This window comes from Stegodyphus dumicola, chromosome 5 (assembly GCF_044657685.1).
Source record: "Stegodyphus dumicola isolate Sdum_Otavi_A_Nest chromosome 5, ASM4465768v1".
NCBI lineage: Eukaryota > Metazoa > Arthropoda > Arachnida > Araneae > Eresidae > Stegodyphus > Stegodyphus dumicola.
This window is the reverse complement of record NC_140772.1, coordinates 83,212,846-83,236,351: the sequence shown is the minus strand read 5'-3', so window position 1 is coordinate 83,236,351 and position 23,506 is coordinate 83,212,846. Positions and strand designations below refer to the sequence as shown.

Sequence of the window (23,506 nt, the reverse complement as noted above, 5' to 3'; positions counted from 1 at the left end):
GCTTAGTCATAAGACCTCTTGAAATTAGGCTTATACGATGCTATGTGTTGAACTATATTAAAAAAATCTGATGTGTATACCACATGACTTCCTTGTACGGAATACTAAATTATATGCAATTTTTCCTGCATTTCATTTAAACTTATCGAATTAAATTAAATCTACTTCGTTGATAGTGCATAAACCACAATAGAATAAATGCGCTTTTTAAAATTCACTTTATTTATTTACTATCGCGATGCTCTGGCGCGAGGTTCACTTCTCATGAGGGCGTTACATCTCATTCATTTTATAACTCAGAATGCATGTTCTATTCAAATTCTATAATAAAGCTAAAACGATGTATAAAAGAAATTAAACAAAAAATAAACAGTTTTTCATAGACGATTCAGCACTGCTTACCTAATGCTCATGCGCTACTCGTAAACATTCTCCTCTGTCCGAAACAGACTGGCAACAATATTTTCTGCTAATATGAAACACTTATTTCGTCGAATTTCATTAGAGATATATTTCTCATTCAATTAATTCCGTTCTCACTTCGCGACAAGGAAAAAATACATAAAAACTCAAAATATCTATATTAAAAATTGAAATATATAGAAACATGTAAAACACCAAATACAGTTAAAACAATTTAAAAACGTTTTTTACAATTAAAATTAGTTTCTACGCAAAAACAAGCAATTCGGCCAGCGTGCGTGCAAGAAGGCAGATTTTTTGGTGCACAAAACTGAAAGTTTACTTTTGGTCTCACTCGGCAAAAAGACACTGAAGGCGTAGAAACTGATTTAATATGTTGTGCTATGCTGAGTCAATATATGGAATAATTTAATAACTTAAATTATAATTCCAGAATGGATTAAGCAATAATAATATTAATCCGCAATAATAAAAGAAGACGTTACTTCTCTAGATTGGCAACAAATTCGTTATTCTGCTAAGTTTCAAAGGTAAACAAATATGGCTGCTATAATTTAAAAAAAAAAAAAAAAGTTAGGCTTAGCAGCACTTAAACAATTTTTAAATTGTTGATAATTTTACAATTATAACAATTGAAATTATTATATAATTGAAAAAATTGATAAACGCAAACGTACTGAAATCTTAACACGACCTTCTATGCGTAATGTAACTGAATTCTAAAGATGATCAAACTGTGTTCATGCTAAAATAGAACCTTATCGCATTACTTTTTCCAAGAACTACAAAATTTCGGCTTCTCCAAAACAGTATGAATTCTGCATTCTTTAGCAAGAATACAGTTTGGTCATCTTTAGAATTTAGTTAGATTACGCATAGAAGATCGGGTTCAGATTGCAATAAGTTTACGTTTTTCAGTTTTTTTTTTTTTTTTTTTCAATTATTGTTTCAAATAGGTTTTCAGTTTTTTAGTTGCTAATGCTTAGATTTTGACCTTTTTTATTTATAGAAATCTCTATATACAGTTTTTCGTTTTCTTGGTATTAAAAGTTTAGTTTAGCCTAATCGGGAACCTCCCAGTCTTTTAGTTTTGTTTAAATGACTGTTAGTTTTGCTCTTTATTTATACTTGATTTTGAATTTCGGATTAGCATATATTGGTTTTAGATGAGTTTGTTTTTTTGAATTTCAATGTACATGTTCATGTGAATTTCATGTACAAATGTAAAGTTCTGTGGTTTTTAATTGTCATTTTGGCACTATGTAGTTTTTTATTCTTTTCTCCAAGTGTTTCGAAAATATGTAAAGAAAAGTCTGGTACATTTGAGATTAAAGTTTTCGGTTTTATATGAATTTTAAAATTTTAATAAAAATTTTATGTAATCTTTTACGGTTTTTGATCTCAAATGGACCGGGAGAACGAAACATATTTTGGAAAAATATTAATCGACTTTTATGAAGCTTTAATTCATTTTGCCCTGACGAGTTCTAAATTAGAGTTTCAATGAAAGGAGATTAATTTTTATTTGTATAATTTTGTATATTTTCCATGTCGCATTTTTATTTTTCGAGTTTCTTCTACTATGAATTCTTATACACGGTTGCAGTTATTATACGAGAGAATAATTATTATTCCTCGTATTATAGAGGAATTGTCTTGCTTTTATTCCAATTGAATAATAAATTTTGATTCTTTATGTTTATTCTACTTCATTCCTGCAGCTATAGCGCAGGATGTGTTTAAAAAGTTTTTAATTCTAATTTTTAGCCTATTTTTATATTTTTTATATACATATATATAATATTATATACAGTATCGTATTTTTTTAATAACCAAAATATCCCAATATTATTTCCGTGCAAGATGCTGCTGAAAAATTAATCAATGACCGTATTTGACGGCATAAAAGACGCACTTTTTTTTCCTAAATTTGGTCTCAAAAAAGTTACCTGTGTCTTATACGTGAAGGTTAACTTTCAATACTGAATGTGGGCTCACCAGCGGCCGAGCGGTAAAGTCGCTGAACACTGGTAGTTCAGTCCGAGGTTCGAATCCCGCGAACGGACTGGCTGCATGGGTGTTTTCGTGGTTTACCCCATGTGTAACGTGTATACGAGCCACTTTCCCTTAGAAAGTCCTCCACGAAGGCATCCCTTCCCTTAGGCAGATAGCCCTAGTGTGCTTTGCCATAATTAAATACACCACACCAATACTGAATGCTATTTTTAGCCCGGATAAAGGTTTTTCTACATCTACATGTGTGTGCCCTTCTAAATAAGGGTGCGTCTTATATGCCGTGAAATACGGTATATACAAAATAGTAAGAAATTTAGAATTAAAACTATAAAGACCTGAAATTTAAAACCAGTAAAATCTCTAATAAAAAAATGTATTTAAAAAAAACCTTCAACTCAGTGTTTTAAACCATAAGAAACCATGAAAACAACAGTTGATTTCTTTCATGTCATTGCGGTTTCGGTTCTAAATTTCGTACTATTTTGTCTATAATTGATTAAAATATTACAATTTATACTTTTGGTACTGCCGATTGCAATAAAAAGGGAGGTGTACGACTAGATGGTATAGCAATCCCATATACGGAATTTCAGTGTTCTACAGCTAACCGCCTTTTAGTTATGAGAGGTACATACTTACGCAGGTACGTACAGATATCTTAAAAACCCCATTTGCAATCCATTTTACAATCTGCTTTGGAATAAAGTGTTCTTTAGTCTGTTCGTATGTGCAAATGTCACGCAAAAAAATAATCCAAATGTATTCAGGAATGGTCAAAACGGTTATTTCCGTTGAAATCGGAAACCGGAAATTTTTCGCGATTACAATACTTCCTTTACTGCGTACAAGGAATTAAAAATAATTTCTTCAAAGTCAGAAAGTATAGCATCATTTACAAAAATAATTGTTTTCGAAAGTTAATTTGTTTATGATAGGCTAGAATGGCCGGCGATCCTACGAAATGACCGCTGTTCTAGATATTATAAATTGTAATTAAAATGATTTCTGCGAAGGTGTCTGCTATTTCAAATGAATTACCCAGGGCAGGCGGCGAGGACGCCCCTTTGCTTACTACCCCACGGGGTTTCACCCTTCTACTTGCTTAATTGCCTAGAGTAGAGTGCAATAAAGGAAACCACTGGCGGTACATTTCTTAAGAGCCACCGCTACCTCAATAAATAAAGGTGATTTAAATAATAAAATGTGTCATGTCAAAGATCATGTCACATGTCAAATATCTCTTTGTACACAACATTTCTTGTGTAGATCTTTGCATCATTTTTAAGCTCGCCTTGCAGAGGACCATCAATTATTTTTAATTTTACGTCCGTTCTTTCACGAACTCCTGAACAGGCAACATAAAGTTGACCGTTTCCAAATGCAGGCTCATGTAAAAAAATGCTAACACGCTTAAGCGTTTGGCCCTGAAACTTATTGATGGTCATAGCAAAAGCAAGTTTTACAGGAAATTGTCTACGTCTTAATTAAAACGGCAACCCTGTTCGAGATGGAGCCAAAGCAATTCTTGGAATGACATGTATTTCACCTTTAGAGGAGCCAGTCAAAGATTTTATGACATTATTTTTCAGTTGGAGAACCTCTAGTCTTGTACCATAGCAAAGACCCCTTCTGGTGTTAAGATTTCTTAACAGCATAGTAATTGCTCCAATCTTTAACCTCAGTTTGTGAAGTGGCATGCCAGAAGGCGACAGACTACTTAAAAATTCCGTTGGAAAGTTGTTGACACTCGCTTTATTATCAGCTACAACGGAATCAACACTTAAATATGTCGTGTCGTTCCCTTCTGGGATATTTAAGACATCTTCATTTAGTTTGTCTACATCAGAATTTTTAGGACTATATTGCCCTTTCACTAATTTCACTGATGTTTCCAGGTTGGATTTTATTACCAAAGCCCCAATCCACTAAACTATCTTTGCATATCATTGACAAAGGAATCTCGACAACGTCTTCACTCAATCCATTATCATCAGAAAGAGTTCCATTTCCAAGTTTTAAAAGCCACTTACTATATTCGGGGTCATTTGACCTCATGTTCATTGTCAGTGGGAGTTTCTTAAATAAATCCCATGACTTTGCAAATTTTATGCTATTTTGTATTATTGCGGCTTGTGAAGCATGAGGCAATACTTATAGACATTGTCTAAAGTCACCTCCAAGAAGTAAAACTTTGCCTCCAAATTGGATAATCATTTTTCATGATTTCTTTTAACAACCTGTCAGTTGTATCCAAAACATGGTTTGAACCAGGGTGCAAACGTCAATTATTATGAGCTTTGCTTCTCTTAAAAGCTTTGCTTTTTCAGTATTTAACTTAATATTAGATACTGAAGTTTCATTTAATGGAAATGGCAATCCAAAAAGATTGTGTATTGCCTTTCCATCAAGTAATGAATTTGCGGCTACGCCTGTTGTAGCAGCAGAGAGGACAGAAATTTTTTTTCCTCGGCAATACCTCAACAGAGTTGTATTAAGATATGTTTTTCCAGATCCCTCAGAGGGAAGAGGGGGTACCGTAAAAAGAAACAGTTTGCCACCATTGATTGGCGCATCTAAAGCAGTTAAAATAAAATCATACGCTGACCTCTGTTGAGCATTAAGAGTCTCTTTATCTCTTTCTGCAACTGCCATCTTATCCTCCAGATTATATTGATTTTCTTGCATAGCAAGATCAGCAGGAAGATCTTTTAAGCCAAAGCTTGAACTAAGGAGTGTTCTTGGAAAACACTCTGCACTTCAAGAAGTGAGAAATTTTCACAAATAAAATGTGGCAAATGTTCATTATTAGGATTGATTTTATGGCAAAAACTTTCCATCATGTGTTGCTTGAACTGATTCCATAATTCAGCATGCTGAAGAAAATCGTCGGCAAATTTGCATATATATGCAAGAAGATGGCAAAGTTGCCTTGAATTCAAAAATTCTTTAGCTTCATCTAGGGTTGTTTTCTACAACTGGTGATCTTTTAAAAGACCGCAAGCTTTTGCCGCTTCATAAAAAGTCGAATATTCCACTTTATTAAATGTTTAAGGTATTCAAAAGAAGTGACACCCTTGATGTGTAAAAGAAGAAGCCGTAAACAATAGCGTTCTTTATCAGCTGGATTGACAATGTACATTCTTCGATTACTTTGTCTCCGCCCCATTGGCGCTGGCACCAATGTCCTGGTGCTTTTGCATTGTATACAAAATGTTCAGGGATATCACGATAGTCATATTCCTTAGGTTCATCATTGTGCTCATTAAGTTCAAACCAAGCAGTCAAATTTGCGTGCTTATTTGCTGCTTTTTTAAACAGCTCCTTCTAAATCTTCAGGATTGAAGCACACATACTGCACAAATGCACTTGTAATATGTAAATTGTATGACTCTGATAGTGCATACTGAAACCAAATATTCGCCTTGCCGCTTCGGGGACGCTAACATAACGTCAGTCCAAAAATTTACAAATCTCATCCTGATTTTGATTTCTCAGTTCAACTCGTGCACAGTCATGCCCTTTATAAATGTATTTATAAAGGTATTCCACACTTTTAATAGAAGCACAAACTTCTACGTTTATATGGGTATTTTAAAAGTAAATAAGGACTGTGTGGCTCAATCCACGAATTATCTATTACTTTATTGCCAATTATTGTAGGCTCCGTCCTTCTACGTCTGTATTTTGGATATCCATTCTCATCTTTATTTGTGAAGGTAGCAAATGCTTTAGGAAACTCCTTTTCACATTTGCCATTTTCCATGCAGACTCAGTTTGGGTTTATTAATCCACACGGACTGTGAATCATGTGCTTTGTTACAATTTCAAAAAGGCTTGGCGAATTGACTTTGTCTGGAATTTCTGCGCAGACAATTTTGTCAATGTCAGCCTCACTTTTTAGCTTTGATTCACTATCTAAATTTATTAAAATGTGACAGTGGGGCAGACCCCTTTTTTGAAACTCAATGACATATACCATTGTTTGGACTTTGTCAAAGAGTCCGTCTTTTAAATCTTTTAATATGGATTTTAAATTGTAAGGATTATGTTAAATTTTAAGTTCCTTTCCTGTCAAATTCTTAACTTCAACTTACTACTTCCGGCCAGAATGTAGTTTTGGAATCTTTCTGAATACTTAATGAGGAGGAGCGGTATTTAAACTGCGAAGTTACTTGCAGAGTTAGAGAGAATCAGAGTTTCTGATTTACGCGCGTCTGCCTTTCGGCTACTCTCCCTCTGAAAGCTGTTATTACGCTCGGCCGTACTCAGGCCCTTGATAAGCTTCGTAGTCAAATAGAATTAACGGGCCAACTCGATTAGAATCTTGATAGCTTCGGCTATATTTCTTTAGTTAATCTTAGTTTTAGCTTAATATTTAGTCTAAGTTCAAGCCCAAGTGTCGGCTTTGATTGTACACTCCAAGGCGGAGTTTTGTTAAATCTTATTGGAATAATAAAGGGTTAGTTACCCTTCCGTCTTGCTGTTTCTTGTCATATGAACTTAAGCGATTATTCACTAACTAGTTCTTAAGATACGTCACTTTCTACGGTGACTGAGAATTACACTAGTGAGAATCTTACAAACTTAATGTTAAAACCCCTTGCTACAATCATCTATCAGGTCTATTAGTAGCTGTTTGACCATTCTTCAAATTATTCTGGATGCCATCCCAATTTGGATTACATGCCATTATTACAAAAAGGTCTGGCTTACCAAAGTTTGTAACAATAGACATTGCATCTTGAAATCTTCTTTGCATGTTTATGGAACTGCCTTCAAAGGAAGATGGTAAAACTATCTTTTTCCCAGGAACTTCAGTGTCTTCTCCAATTAAGTAGTCAGAGAGACCATTGTATTTTTCAGTTCTAAGACCTTTTTGGTGAGTTTTAAATATAGTAAAGCCGCCCAGATTCCATTCGGCAGTACCAATCACAAAAGAGTTGCTGAGTTAATTTTCCTGCCATTATAAGTGGATTAAAGTTGTTTCGAACTGACAACGTATAGCTATAAAATTCCATTTCTGAAATTTGCGATCTAGTTTTCCCAGGATTATTTAAGCCAAGTTTAGGCTTCCAACCTTGCTCTCCTCGTGGAAAAAGTAAAGGATACATCATCGGGTCAAGATTTGGATCCCATGTGCTAATTCGCTTTAATTCAGTTTGTCCAGGTTGAGCCTTTGAGTTAAATTATTAAATCTCGCTCATGTGGTGGCTCTCCATCAGTGTTTTCAAATATAACAGCCACTTCGTTGTCTTGCTGGACATTATACCGCCTTTGATCTAAGTTACGATCACAGGCAATGGTCATGGCAATGCTGATTGCTCGCTCATTGCTTGCTATAGCATTATAGGCTAACTTTTTTTCAACTTCGTGCATCATTTTATATGCAGAAGCAAATAGGTCAATGTCTTTAAATAATTCTCCCATTTTATTAAGTAAGGTCTGAGGAACTCTTTTATTCCATTCTAAACGTGCCGAACTGGCTTCTGAAGGATCGAGTATATATAATTGAGCAAACTTTCTTTTCCCGTCAGAAGGATGCAAAGTTCCAGTTTGATGGTAAACTTGACCATGAAGTCGAAAGCAATAAGTCCTAGTCCAGCCAAGTCAATTGGTTTGTTTCCCATGGACACAAAAGCAAACGAACTATTAATGGATCGAATGCTATCCATGTACTGTTTGCTATTTGGATGCTGATTAGTCAATAATTTATTTAAGAGTGGTGGATAATTCTCAATTAGTAAAACTATAATGTTTCCGTACTTGCAACATTGAGAAAAATCCTTTCTTGCCACGGTCAAATCGATTAGTTTCTAACTTGAAGTTTAAGGACTGACAGTGTTCACATTTAATATTCATGTCACCACAAGAATGCTAAAAAAAAAACTTTTTTGCTTTTGAAACTATTTTAATCGTTTTTGCGTTTCGGTCAGCATTACTCTGTCATTTTGTTACATTTCTCTCCTGCCTTTGTTCAAGGGACTCATTTTGTCGAGAAAGGCGCAGTTGCTCTGCGACTGAAGCAAGCTTTGTCTTTCTCTGCTCAGTCGAGTTTGTCAGTCCTTTTTGTCGAGCAAGCCGTTTTGTACAGCTTTAGCTCCTTTTCTCTCCTCTTCATTGCTGTATTTTCTAGGAGGCATTCTTAAAATAAATTACGTTAAGACGTAGTTTTTATGTAAAACAGATGATTGCCAATGCAAACAAATGTTCACGTTCCCCCTGACACGCTCAATTTGCGTTCAGCTGAAAATTCGGCTTAAAATACAAAAACAGATTTAATAATTTTAAAGGAAAATGCATTTATTGAAAACCAAACGTATGAGATACTATTGGCTAGTACAGTTACGCAAGCAACCATTAAACTATCGGCGACACACACTTAAGCCGCTTATATTTTGATAGATAAACAGTATGAAAGATTTTAGTGAAATTCAAAGTTGCGCAACAAAGAAAAATTGAATAAAGAAAAATGAGTAAAATAAGCCAAATAATAAGTAATCTTGATGATGTAATAATAGTAATAAAAATACTTGATACTAATGATTAAATTCTTGAATCCCTTTGAATTACTGGTATTGCTTAAGAATCGCAAAATACCTGTTATAGTGACCTTTTCTTTATATTAAAAACCTTGCACTATAAATTGGAAGAGGAGGATAGAAAATTCAAATTATTAGTTAAATTTAAATTTATTACCTATGTGGTTATTCGTATAGCTTCTAAAAAAATGAAATTTTTTATGCATTTTAAAAAATAGCAAACACTTTTCTATAGTATTGTCCATGCGCGTAGTATTTATTGAAAGAATTTTAACTTGCCTTATTATTTTACTTAAATTTATTTTCTTGAGACCTAATGTTAATGGAAATGACATACTTCTTGTTTTCACGAGCTGTTTTATGTTTCGGCATTACACGTGCAGTTAAGTATTTTATTGTACATAATTGAATATAGATTATAAACAGTGTAATTTAAGATAGTAGCAAGAAATTTAGATTTTATGCTTTTGGAGTGTTTGATTTGTTAAAATGGATCCCGAATTTCATTATTCATTTGGATTTAGATGCGATATCAGTCGTTGTGTAACTTTCTATGATGAAACTACATTGTTGTTTTTATCTGGGAGATTATGCATATTATTTGATTTGGACACTCGTAAACAAAAGCTTTTACAGTTTTCGGATCAGTGTGAGATTTCCGTTATAACACGATGCGAAAATCATTTAGTTGCTGGTTTGAAAAGCAGCCCTCCAAGTTTATGTTTGTATAATATTTTATCTGCTACAAAGAAAAATTACTCTGGTCTTAAAAAACCGCAGCAGTATGAATATATATGTCTCTCTGTGTCTTTAAATCTCAAATTCATTGCCGCTCAAGAAAGTGAGCCGGATTGGACACTGGTCATTTGGTTGTCGCAGACGCGGGAAATTGTAGCTACTTTTAATCCAACTGCTACAAAGCCAGTATCGATCGTGCATGACATTTCCTTCCATGATGGCGGTAGGGATGAGATAGTCATAGTGGGTAAAAGCATATTGAGACTATATGAATATCAAAAAGAGCTGGAAACTGAGGAGGAAATTTCTTTCGTTGAACACATATTTGAAAAACATGAAGAACGCGGAGAATACACCTCGATTAGCTGGCCTCAAAAAGAAAACTTAGCTGTAAGTACATTAAATGGAAAAATTTTATTCTTCAGAGGTATTGAACAAATATACGAAATAGAAATATTTAATGTCTTCTTACAGGAACTTACCAATAACGAAGTGAATGAAGAACATATTACTAGGTTTGGAAAATCAGTGTATAGTCTAATAGCTATGTCCTCTGAATTATTCTGTGTTTTCTCTGGAAAATTCGTCATCATGTATAGAGGAGAGGAAATAAATCAATATAAACTCAGCAAAGTATTTTTAATTCCTCCTCGAAAGATGATGGATGTGTTTCCTGGTGAAGTAAGTAGAAATGATGATATATTGACTAGTCTGCATTTGAATTCCACTGGCAGTATTTTGGTGTCGACGACAGATAATGGGCAGCTTTTATTCTTAAATTGTAATGACGCTGGTAACTTCTCTTATTTTAGTAGATTGATTGATGAACAACACAAAGAACCTATCATAGGAATGGATGTAGCTAAATGTAGACCTATTATTGCTACTTGTTCAGAACAATCTGTTATTTTATGGAACTATGAAAGCAAAAGTAAAGAAATGTATAAAAAGTTCAAAGATCAGATTTTAAGTATTGCTATTCATCCTACAGGTTTATATCTTGCAGTGGGATTTCTACGATATTCTAGAATCTGTAGCATCTTGTACAGAGGGCTGAAAGAATACAAATTGGTGTTGACTACAGATTGCTCTCGCATAGACTTTTCTTCTAATGGCCATTTATTAGCAGTCGTAAATGATTTAGCTATAGAAATCTATTGTTTCATTAACCTTACGCTATTAGCGAAACTCAAAGGGCATGCTGGTCAGATTACTTGTTGCGCATGGAAGGATCAAGATACTAGGCTTATCACTTGTGACGCGCGAGGTGTTATTTGTGAATGGGATTTACTAACATGGAACAAGTTGTGGGAAAACACTAACATTTTTCCTTATTCATCGGTTGTAGTCAGTTCTGTCCAAAATAATATACTTGCAGTAGGTTCAGATAAAACTTTGAGGTGTATTGCGCACAGTCGTTTTCTGTGGGAGGTTTCTTTAGCGAAAGAACTTACTGCTATTGTTCCTGCAATCGAAGGCACTACTTTCTATATAGCTGATTCAAATGGCTGCTTGCAGACGCTTTGTGTCCCAACACCCGCGAATTTCATGCCATTTCAAATCTTCGCACATAATGATAGAATCAGCGAAATGAAGTCTGATTTCAGCTTCAGTTTCTTAATCACTGCTGGATATGATGGTATGCTATTATGTTGGTTAATTGCTGAAAACAGAGCTGCTACTTGTCACATTTTCTCTGATCTTAGTTTTATTAGTGTACAAGATATCGAAAGACGTAAAGAAAGAATTGAGCAACTGCGGCTTTCTTTTAAACGTGGTGAAAAGGCTAGACAGTGCGAACTGCGGCTAAGTGATCTGCGACATGATGAAATATTAAAAAGAATCGATATGGAACATGAGCAAATATTAGATGCTTTAAACGAGAAAATAGCGGTCATTAAAGAAGAAATGCAAATCTTTATTTTCGATTCGTTTTCTGAGGTAGAACTGAATGCATTCAGAGTAGCTAAAATAGAGGAAATTGTTGCAGCTAAACAAGAATTAGATAAAGCTTATATACTTTCAGCCACTTGTGCTGAAGAAAATCTACAGGCGGTCAAAAAATTTGAAACAATCATTGATAGTTTAGAAAAAGAATATAAAGTATATGAAACAACTGAATTAAATAGGAAAGTACTATTACAGCGAAAAATTAAAAAGCTCGAAATCGAAATAATGGTGGCAAAAGACATCAACCATGAAATACAGAAAACCTGCGAAAATTACCGTAATAACATGTGTGGTAAGATTACCGCGGAAGCAGACCCCATAAATGGATCGCAGAAAGAGATGATGAAAAACGAAAAGTCAAAAACCTTGCGTCTACAGAATGAAGTTAAAAAACTAAAGAAGCTGGTATCCCTTCTGAGAAAAGATACACTTCAAAGACGAAATATAACGGCAGAGAAAGTAGACTTTGAGATTGATGAAAAAATGCGTGTGATTACTGTGCTTAAGACAGAATATCAGCAACTGGTAAGCAAGTTGGAGGCAGGAGATAAAATTATTCAAAATCAAGAAGTGAAATTTTTTGAAATGCGAAAATCAATTGGAAGTTTACAGAGGGGGTACTTAGTGTCGAAAACCGCTATTAGAGATCTTAAAAACGAAATTAATGCCAAAGAAACAGAAATAGAGCTGAGCAAAACAAAAATTAAAGAAATTACGAAATCTTTACCTCAACTGGAAGATGAAATACACCTTACAAGAGATCTGTGTTACACTCTAAGTGAAAAAGTGAAGGAAACTGTTGATGGATTTCATCACAAGCAAAAAATACTTCGAAATACACAAGATCTTATATCTAAATATATGTCTGTATTACATGAGTGCACATCACAAAACTGTGATGCAATTCAGCTTAGGGATGACATTTTGCAATTATTTGAGCAGTGCAAAAGTGGTGCTGGAGACGACGTATTAGATCCTAATTTAAAAGACGAATTCAACTGCCAAATCCTAAAGCTGGAGAAATCGTATAACGAAATTAAAGGCGAACCGGCTAAAGCGATGAGGGAACAATCCTTTGCTGAATTCAGATTGTCTCGAGAAAACTCTAAACTTTTGCAAGAAGTTTACGAAATACAAGAAAAGGTTGAAGATTTGAGGAGAATTATTTTTGAAATGGAGATGGCACTTGGTTTATATCATAGCAAGCAAGCGAAAAGTACTAAACACGCAGAAGAGCTAAGACGTAAAATAGAATTCGTTGTTGATGCTGTTAGAACGAACCGGGAAGAAAAGATAAAGAAAATGAAAAAACTTGATGCGCTCATCGAAGAGCAGCAGAAAGAGATGTTAAGACTGCAAAGATTGATTTTTGAGAAGAAATCCCGACGCCCAAAAGAAAAACCTGCAGTGTATTAAAATTATCTTAGATAGGGAAAGCTGTTCTTTCTTTCTTTCTTTTTTTTTTTTTTCCTTAAGAACTTTGGTATAATAGCTCCAACTGATAAAAACAACTTAAAATTATCTGTGATTTTTGTGCTTGTTCCCTCTTTACTTTCGCATTTAATAATTTTTAGCTTTCCGTTCATTGCAATCACTTTTTATTTTGAAATTTGTGTAGATTAATACAGACCAGTGTGAAATGAAGATTTCACAGAACTTGTTTAGAAGATGTGCAGGTGCTGATTTTATGATACTTGAATAATAGCACTTTTAAATGCAAGAGAAATTCTCTGAAATTCCGAATTTCTAGTGCAACATCGAACACAGCGCACCGCATAACTTATATTTTATTGGTTGAAAAATTGTTAGGTTTTTCTTAAGCCGAAAACGTGAAAAATCAGCTGTGCCCTAGCCGGGACTTATACCACGGATCTTCTGATTAACGTGCTACCAAATTACACCAGGAGAGTACGCATAGGGAATAATTCCGTATAAGATTTTTTTTTAAAATCTTTAATTAAATAATAGCTATATATAACGTAGAAAATCCGCATCCTCTTGTTTAATTTAGAACTGGGGAAGGGGGAATTAAACGGCAGAGACGTAGTTGTTCCTTTAATTGGCGTAATACTATTAGCGGTGGATATCATGGCAAAAAAAATGTGAAAAGAATGAATACCATTTTCAAGTGTGAAAAATTGTGTTAGGATGTTTAACGTGCTCATCCTTAAATTTAATGTATTCTAAAATATCCTCGCATCTAGAAAATTATGGAATTTTGGAACGTATTTTACAGCAGCGGAGACCAGAAAAGATTAGTTTCCATAAAATTTTAAATAAGAGATAGGAAAAAAAGTCATAAGCACTTTTGAGTGTAAATATCATATTTCGAATCGTGTCATGAATCATATAGTGCCTGTATGTAAAGAAAAGTATTCACTGTCCATTCAACTACTGATATGGGTTTCTATTAGAATTAAAAAAAAAGATATGGTCTTGACTATACTACAATTAAAAAATGCAGCTTCAAAAAATTCAGAAATTCTCTTACTGTGCAATTAATTGTAGCAATTTACTATACTGTAAAAATGAGTGGGCGTTTTCATGTTTTTCCCATATCTAATGTTAATACGCGCAAATATCCCTCAGAGAGTCCTTCTGGATGGGGTAATAGCCCTCGTAATCTGTATCAGTCAGCTTATTAATGAGTAATAATGGGAAAATTTTAAGTCTTTCATGCCAATACGTGTACCTCACATGGCATTAAATCCAGAGGCAAATGTCGGCTGAAGCAGTTAGTCTGGACTGATCGGCAAACTATTGTGGATCATTAAGTCTTCCCAAGTAAAACTAAGGGGCCTCTGGATATGATTGTGTTCAGATATACTGGATACTCAAATACAATTGTGTAGTGGACTAATCATGTTAATGCATTGTAATCCAAAACAGACCTATTAATGACCGCATTGGAAACGGATCTAATCCAATAGAATCAGTTTTTACTGTCATAATGCAAGGTTATGACGCATTAGATATGAAGCTTCCGACAACACGAAACAAAATATGAATGGGGCATGCATGCATACATATAAATGATGAAAGGATCGGGGAGTTTTTATGCTCGGTTTCGGGTCCGCAGACTGCTCTAGACAGTACCCTGACTGCCAACTGCAACAAAAAAGGGAGGTGTACAACTAGATGTTATAGCAGTCTCGTATACAAAATTTCAACCTTCTACGGCTAATCTTTTTTGAGTTATGCGAGATACGAATGGACGGATGTCACAAAAAAATCCATTTTACAATCCGTTGTGGGAAAAAAAGAATCCTTTATTCTGTCCGTACGTACAGACATCACCCAAAGAAATCATCGAAATGGATTCGGAAACTGTCATAATGGATATTTTTTTGAAATATGATACCCGAAATTTTTTGCGATTACATTGCTTCCTTTATTTCGTACAAGGAAGTAAAAAGACAATAAAGATGCTACGTATAGTAATTTCATTTATGTAAAATGAAAGTTAATTGCCAGTAATTTAATGATAAAAAATATATAAACATTAAGTTATAAGCAGCGTTTTAATTTTGTGTATTTTCTAATTTTTCTTAAAATTGATAAATGGTAATGAAAAATACATATTTAGAGTATTCAAATACATATAGAAGATTCAGCAGTCTTAAAGCCATAAAAAATTTTCGAAAAAGTTAATAAAGGAAATAAAATATTCTGAAAACTGGGCATTGTATAATTAGAGTTTTTTAACACCTTGAAGAAGTTATTTTCGGTTACAGCGGAAAACATCGCGGCAAAAACAACGCGGATGAAAACGTCACGGAGAAAACAACGCAAGGCGAAAACGTCGTGCTACAAAACATCGTGGGAGAAAACACCGCAAAGAGAAAACATCGTACTTCTAAAACATCGTGGTACAAAATATCGTCGTCGAAAATAAAGCGATTCAAAAACTTCGCAGTTTAAAAACATCGTCGTCGAAAATATCGTGGTAAAAAATAAAGTATCTACAAATGATCGCATGACGATAACATCGCAGACACGCTTTTTTCAGGCTTTAATAACTGTAAATGGATATTCCCATAATGATTTGTGAGCGCAAGATGGAAAGAAGAATAATTTTACTTATTTTATTAAGAATAATTTTACATATTTTTATTAACTAATAAATTTTTGCTGATAAGGTAAGAAGGAAACTTTAAAAAAATTAATGCAACTTATAGCACTTAATAAAATTTTAAACCGACATAGTTAACTAACAAAGGCCGGTAATAAATCGTTTTTTATAAAGTTTTTATTGGTAATTTTTCATGAAAAGTACAATCTAAAAAAGATTAGAAAAAGGAAGGCAAGTAACTACATGACTTTATCTATATAAAAAAATTGCTTCTGTAAAAAATAAAAAAATTTATAAGCAAAAATTTATTAGTTAATAATAAATATGAAAGCAAAAATTATCCTTCTTTCCATCTTGCTCTCACAAATCATTATGGGAATATCCATTTAGAATTATTAAAGTCTGAAAAAAGCCATTTGTCTGCGATGTTATCGTCATGCAATGATTTGTAGATATTTTATTTTTTTTTTTTTTTACCACGATATTTTCGACGATGATGTTTTTAAACTGCGAAGTTTTTGAACCGCTTTATTTTCGACGACGATATTTTGTATCACGATGTTTTAGAAGTGCGATGTTTTCTCCCAGGATGTTTTGTAGCACGACGATTTCGCTTTCCGTTGTTTTCTCCGCGACGTTTTCGTCCGCGATGTTATCGGCGGACACCGTTATTTTCACAAAGCGAATTTCATGGTCCGAACGAAACAGAAAACGCTGGCGGCAAAAATTTGTTGAATCTCTGTGTGTACGCGGTGTAGTGGGGGGGAAAATGCTTAATTAATTGCTTGAATGGTTAAATCTCTCTTTTTAATCAAGTAAGCGCAAATGTGTTACTAATTTATGATGAAATGATATTATTACGATCCCCCTCCTTCTTTCATTTGTTTTACATTCCTGTCTTGAATAAGTCATTTTAAATACAGATTTTCAGGTTTGAATTTTAAATTTCTAAGAATTAATTCCGAAAGTTCTAGGTTTGAATTAAGTAATTAAAGTTTGCCTGATTAATTAGAAATGATTTAACTTATTTAATGCATAATTCTTATTCAAAATTTGTGCATAATTTAATTTAATAAATACGTTAATTAAACATTTGATGCAAAATTCTTTATGAATTATAAATTAAGTCTTCGTCATATTTCTTTTCTCTCCTCCCCTTTTTTTGGTAACTATCGGAAAAGAATTTTAAATCTGAACCTGTAATTAGTAAAATGCGGTTTGTGACACTGCGTATTTTTTAGAACGTAATAAAATTTTGCCACAGATTTTTGTCGGCACTATTGCGCAGGTTGAGTCGTCGCCTATGAATCCTCTTCTCTCCGATCTTCATTACCCATTCCCTGCTGGTAATTTTAAAATAATTATTGATGTAGTCCAGCCACTTCAAAGCCATCCAGCATCTAGATATATCATGTCCCTGATTCGCTTTCCAAATCGTTTTGCCTGGTTTCTTGTTCCTTGGACTTTGAGTAACTGAAAAGTTTTATTAAAGATTAAATTTATTAAGGATAAAACTATTAATCCTAAGCCCAACCTCCAACCTGTAGAACTGCCTTGTCCATATTTATAAATCTCCTGGAGATGGCTATACCAAAGAGTCTGAATAGGGAGAAAAGGTAAAGTTTTAACAACACTACGCCACGGAGAAAAATTGAGTTGGAAATGTGTAAGACATCCATAGATTTTACAGGCATAAAAACAGGTGTTGAAATTCATCTAAGCGTACGTTTCAAATTGTGTTCTACGCATGCGCCAGCAATATCTGAGAGTCTGTCAGAGAGCTGTATTAAACGATTTAAAAACGTGAATTCGTAACATAACTTTAAATTTTTTTTTTTTTTTTCCTTTCCATGTTAGAAATATTTTGCCAGCTTTACCTTAAAAGTCCATTTTATAACATCAGAATGTAATAAAAAATATCACATAAATTTAGTTCTCATTATAACATTTAAATTTTAAATTATATTTTATACTATTAAAGAAATCAGAGTGTTTTGGGAGTATTTAAGTTTGGCTGCCCAAAATATCCAAAAACCAAATTTCATCAAATCCATCAGCTAGCCACAAAATGGACAATTCTAGAAACCCTCCTCCTGACAAGAATAAAACAGTATCTTCTAACAGAAGCATTTGTAGATTTACTTCTTCCTATCTTAAAACCTATATCTTATTCCGAAGCAGTTAAGAATACTGACCCCAATAAAAATTTTATCGAATTCTTTTGCACAAAGAGGGAACTGGAAAACATCTTCGGAAGCACTAAATTATCCTAATTAACATTTATTAACAACTTGCAATAGCAAAAAACTGCTGTAATTCCAATGTAGAAATGTAAATTTGATTCGTAATCTTTAAAGAAATGAGTACATTCCAAAATAATATTTAAACTATGCCTTAGTTGGATTTTAATCCCGACACTACGCCAGCTGAGAGGTAAAAACCAGTTTGCTCATCGTTCAATTAATAAACCAAACGGTTGAGGACGCGGTTAGTAGTTAGGAGAATGACTACTGCGAAGGCTTACTAAGCGCTATCTTCTCGGTATCCATCGCTCTGGTTTTTTTTAATAGTACTATACATTCCATTTATAAATTTATTTATGGAAATATAAAAGCACAGACATTTAAAATGAAAGCATAATTTAATAGAGTATTACATTAGAAATATTAAAACAATTACAACATTCTATCAAATATTTAAGTACGAAGATAATTAATTGTGAAAGAAAATTTTATGTAGAGCAAAAAAAAAAAAAAAAAAAATCGTATGCAAAGCATACTGCAGAATAAAAATTTCAAGATATAAATAACAGCAAAAACCAATTCTCAAACAGCAGATTTACGCGTTGTACTTTAGCATTTAAGGTAGGATTGATTCTCTGTGAATGAATTTCGCCAGCACCCTGCGCCTTTGCTTCACCGCATGCTGCTTTCGATTCGAAAGTCGCCTGACGTTAACGAGCCTGCTTTCTATTATATCTACGAGATCTTGCCATCTTCTCCTGTTCGTATTCTTTGACTATATATCAATGTAGTCAATACTAACGAAGATGAGTATGATGATGATGATAAATTCTTCGCATCTACCTTGTAGTGTCTTCACTTGCTAAATAAGTCCTACTGATAGAAGGTGTTGCTACGTTATTAAATATCTAGCAAGAATTGTAGAAGATTATCGCGTTTGAAGATAGACGATGTATATAGTTCGACCGCGTCAAACGAAACCTTGACTGGCATTTAGCCAAAACACTTAAGATCACTTAAGAATTTTACTCTGCAGAGCAACTTCATTATATATATATATAAACCGCACAAATTTAAAAAAAAAAAGTATTACATATAACAAAATTACAATGAAATAAGCAGTACCCCTTAATACAAATATTAATTATCCTAATAAAAAAAATTAACCAAACTCCCGTTGCCTTCTCTTAACAAACGTCCAGTATCCAAGAGAAACATTAAATTTAAAAACTGCACAGAATTATCGCCCTCGTTTTTCCAAGTGACAACAGTGCTGATTTTCAATAGTCAGCAGTTCAGTATACAATTGAATGTCAAAACCAGATTTCTAAAGGATGCAAAAACCGCTTCGAGGTGCGCTGCCTCTTGTCTAGATGCACCTATATACCAAATTTCGTAGCCCTGTGCAAAGAATATGTATTGTTCATAGACGTTCTTTGCCCTGGGTCTATTAGCTTACGCGCAGCACGAACGAAAGACACACAGATTATTTTATTATATGTAGAGATTATTATTTTGGAAGCAGTTTCTTGTAATAATCGCAACTTGTGGAGCCTTAAGAAATTGTAATTAATCTAAGGTCTTAATTGATTGACAAATTAAATTCGTCACTGACGTGAACTTAAGAAATTGACTGTGGTTAGTGCAGAATTATGCTTTATTCTGTGGTGTTTGAAAAGATGAATAAACTGCCCATAATACAGATTATTATCATTATTTGATTGTAACTTTATTCCTTTAACACATATTTTTTCTTGTATTCTGAGAAAGTGAATTCTAAAACACCACATGATGACACCACACAGGGCATTTAAAATAACTTTGTCTTAATTTGATGCTGTGTTAAAATTATTGAAATTATAAAAAACTTATGTCCTTGGAATTTAATAATAATTTTACAAATTTTGTATATAGATAGATGATTTTATTGCAAATATATGTAAAACTGTATTTTTCTGTGTTAGAGAAGATGCTATGCCGGAAAAGTAAGAATACAGGGACGGGTTTATTTAACATCGAGTAAATAGCTATCTCGCTAATTTGGCGATATATGTCCAAGCTAGCAACGGTTTAGGCAACTGATTTTTGTCGTCAAATTTGGCGAGAAATCGCCAGAAATCGCCAAGCTTGACGACAATTCGGCGGCATTTTGGTCCGGCCCCTGTGTCAGCGTAATAGGTACACCGTAATTAAATAACTGTATTTATTTTATATATAGGGGTAACCGTATCCGGCCCTCATATGCCTTTCAATAATTTTAGAAGTACTAGAAATATCTCGGCGGCTGGGTGAAACTATACAAGACCCGAGAATGCATCTGCTCTCAGTTTTTGTTAGCTGTTTAATTCAACGTAAGGTCGGAGTATTGAGATATGTTTGTCTGAGCTTTCTCTTTAATTGCGCTTTGCATTGCGTTATGTTTACCATTCTTGGTTGTTTGAAGTGTAACTACTGATTATACTATGTGATACTGTGAAGAGTTGTACGATTACTTTTTTGTGGAAAGTTGCAGAATTGTTAAGTGTTTCTTCTGGTAAAATTAATTTTATCAACCTATCATAGGACCCATGCGCATTCAATCTTTTATAAACCCGTACACGTGTAACAGTAATAATTTTAAGTAAAGAACTTTAAAAAAAATTTAGAGAAGTTATGAAAGAATTGAGTGAAAATCCTTATGGAGTTATTATTTTCGAGAGTATCAATAATAAAGTTAAATAAAATATTGGCAAGCTTTTATTGGGCACATATGGAAAGAAAAAAAAAATGTTATAAGAAAAATTTCATTCCTGCATATATCGGAATTTAAAACTGTGTATCTATGATATCATTCATTGTTAAATGTTTGGAAATTTTTTTTAATATCAAGCATTTCGTACACCATTTTGCATACACTAGAAATTAGAGAAAATTTTAAACTGTATTAATAATTAAAATTTCTAAATTTTCGGCCACATATTTAATTTTTTCCCCAGATCCAAAGTCTTGTTCGTTGCGTATATAACGGGCTAACGTATTTGCTTTTATTTAAAATCTTGAGTTCTTATCTCTTTTTTCAAAATATTTTACTGTCCTTTTATTTGGTATACCTTTTGAAATATAAAACTTTCGTTTGCAAACCGAAAAATAGAAAGAAAGTTGATTATAGAAAAGGACTTTACCAAGTTTCTTGCGCAACCTTGGAGATAGTGTCAAAACCAAGTTATATTGTCTTTCTGAAATACTTTGTCTTGAAGGAAATTCGTAAGAATGGAAGATTGGAGGTTTCATGTGTTTATTTTTATTTATTTATTTATTCATTTGTTCATTCTTCCTTTCTTCATTTTGTTCCTGTCTCCCCTTCCCCTGCAGTGATGTCAGAGTAAGTTACGTAGTTTCACATACGTAAGTTTATTTACGTCTGAATTGTTCGGCGATTCTCCAGCAAAGCATTCACAAAGACCTTGGCGTTAAGTTAAATTCGTTAATGCATATTTCCGGTTTGAAGATTATATTACATTATATGTAGTACAATCTTAAAAGCATTATTTACGTGAAAAGGGGGGAATATTACGATTATTTTAAAGAGTGTATGCGGTAAAAAAGTATGCTTTATTTGCGACGTAAACATCTTGATCTTTAAATTCCATACGCCGTATTATAAAATATTCCTCTGCGGTAATTCTGAGCAATCACTGCTTTAAAATTCTCATCTGCAAATAACAGTTACTCCTTTATTTGTGAACTTTCTTTTTTGTTGCAATCCGACGATTGATTATTAGTTTTTATGCCAACCATAAAAACGTAAAACGCAGATTTTCGATTAACTATCTTTAGAATGAGAATTAATGGAACAAAGCATGAGTAACTTAATCTTTGTAAGTGCTCATAACTTTTTTTTAGAACTTAAGTTCTTCGTTTTTTAATTATCTGTGGCCCTAAATAATTTTCTTTCCTTAACTGTGTGATGAGAATCTCAGAAGTTCTCTTATTTTTTAAACAAAAATGGTCAGTTATTAAACCTTGATAAGAAACAGATAGATGATCTTTCCATTTTCCCCACTCATTTGGTTAAGATATGGAAATTATGCACGGGAAGCTGCTAATCATTATTACATTTTACCGATTATGCAGAGGGAAGCTTATCTTTAAGTAAAAAGTTTATATATATATTTAAAAAGAGAAAAAAAAATCAGTCCGTTTAGAAAAATAAAATATAGCTTGTACAAAAAGCTTGTTTCTTTACCTGAAAATAGATTTCCAAATTTCATAGCCTAGAATTTAATCACGTGATTATTTTCTTTTGTGAAAATTTAGGATCCCCATGGGATAAAAAGTGTTAATAAGAAAAATATTTCCTGGTGACACATTGGTGAAGCAAAATAGTAAGTTCGTTCGTTATAGCATCAAAATCATTCGAGTTATTATAAATAAAATTTTTGGAAGTGACATAAACCTTAATTATTCTAGTAAATTCATGGAGGGAGACCTTATTTTTAAGCGATGATTTGTACTTCATAAAAATGAGTGTAGGTATCAAAAGCCATGTGGATAAATATGCTACATTTCGAAGATTATTTTTTTTTGGGGGGGGGGGACGAGATTAAATCTTTATAAGGCTTCAACAGACTTTTATCTATCGTATAAGAGTAAGTCATATACACTCGAAAATTTTTTTCAAAACCAGTTTTGCATATGATGAGGTAGTTTCTTTTTTTGATGTGTATAAAAGTTTTTTTGATCAGTTTAATAAAGTATGGAATAATGTATTGATTGGAACGTTCTTCGTAGAGATCCCATATAAAAATTCTAATTTCGTGTGTTTTTATTAAAAAGTGATCCGTGCTTAAAACTATAATAGTCTGAAAGTCTACATTATTTGATTCGTTTTTCACTTGGAGTCATAAGTGCGCGACCAACCATTCAAGAAATATTTTGTTCGTGCAATCTTTATGAAATGCTTTTTTTATTTTGAGGTTATTAAATACGTCTGTTTTTGAAATAGCATTTTGTCAGAGACTATGGAATACAAAGCGAAATAAATTTAACTAAGCATTATAAATAACATGCAAACATTTAAGAAACTTTTAAATTTAATACTAATAAGTTGTCTTGAGTAAAATTAAGTGTACATTTTCTTTTTACTTTCTGAGACACTGACAGTTGCATAACCATCCGCTAAATATTAAATTGAGAATTATCCAGTGGCTTTCAGATTTAATGATCTGTGGTACGGTTATTCATTCATTAAGAAAATCGGAATAAATAAATAGTTTCAAGGACAGTGAGTAAAACAATTAGAATCCTTATAAATTTTACGACCTAGGGAATTAATTGCCCTTTATTTTCTTTCGAATAATTCGAAACCATTTACAATAAAATTGGGAAATTTATTACTTGAACTTGACTTGATTTTCAATATAATTATAGATTAAGGTTGATGTCTTACCGCCGCCTCAAAAACTTCATCGAAAATTCTCATTAGTCTTTAAATGTAAAAAGTAATGTAGTTCTCTTAACTTGTGATATTTTCTGGAATAGCTGAT

At 33.2% G+C, this 23,506-nt stretch overlaps 2 protein-coding genes across 10 annotated transcripts in view; both read left to right on the top strand.

Moving 5' to 3' along the window:
* Positions 1-23,506, top strand: part of LOC118197810 (secernin-2-like) — a 184,228-nt gene that overhangs the window by 100,354 nt on the left and 60,368 nt on the right. The gene's annotated exons all lie outside the window — the stretch shown is intronic.
* On the top strand, positions 9,447-13,169 carry tous (testes of unusual size). The gene has a single exon (XM_035366899.2). The coding sequence runs from the start codon at positions 9,468-9,470 to the stop codon at positions 13,080-13,082; it is 3,615 nt and encodes a 1,204-aa protein (XP_035222790.1). The 5' UTR covers positions 9,447-9,467; the 3' UTR covers positions 13,083-13,169.

Coding starts and splice junctions, on each gene's coding strand:
- tous (XM_035366899.2), top strand. CDS start 9,468: ATGGATCCCGAATTTCATTATTCATTTGGATTTAGATGCGATATCAGT.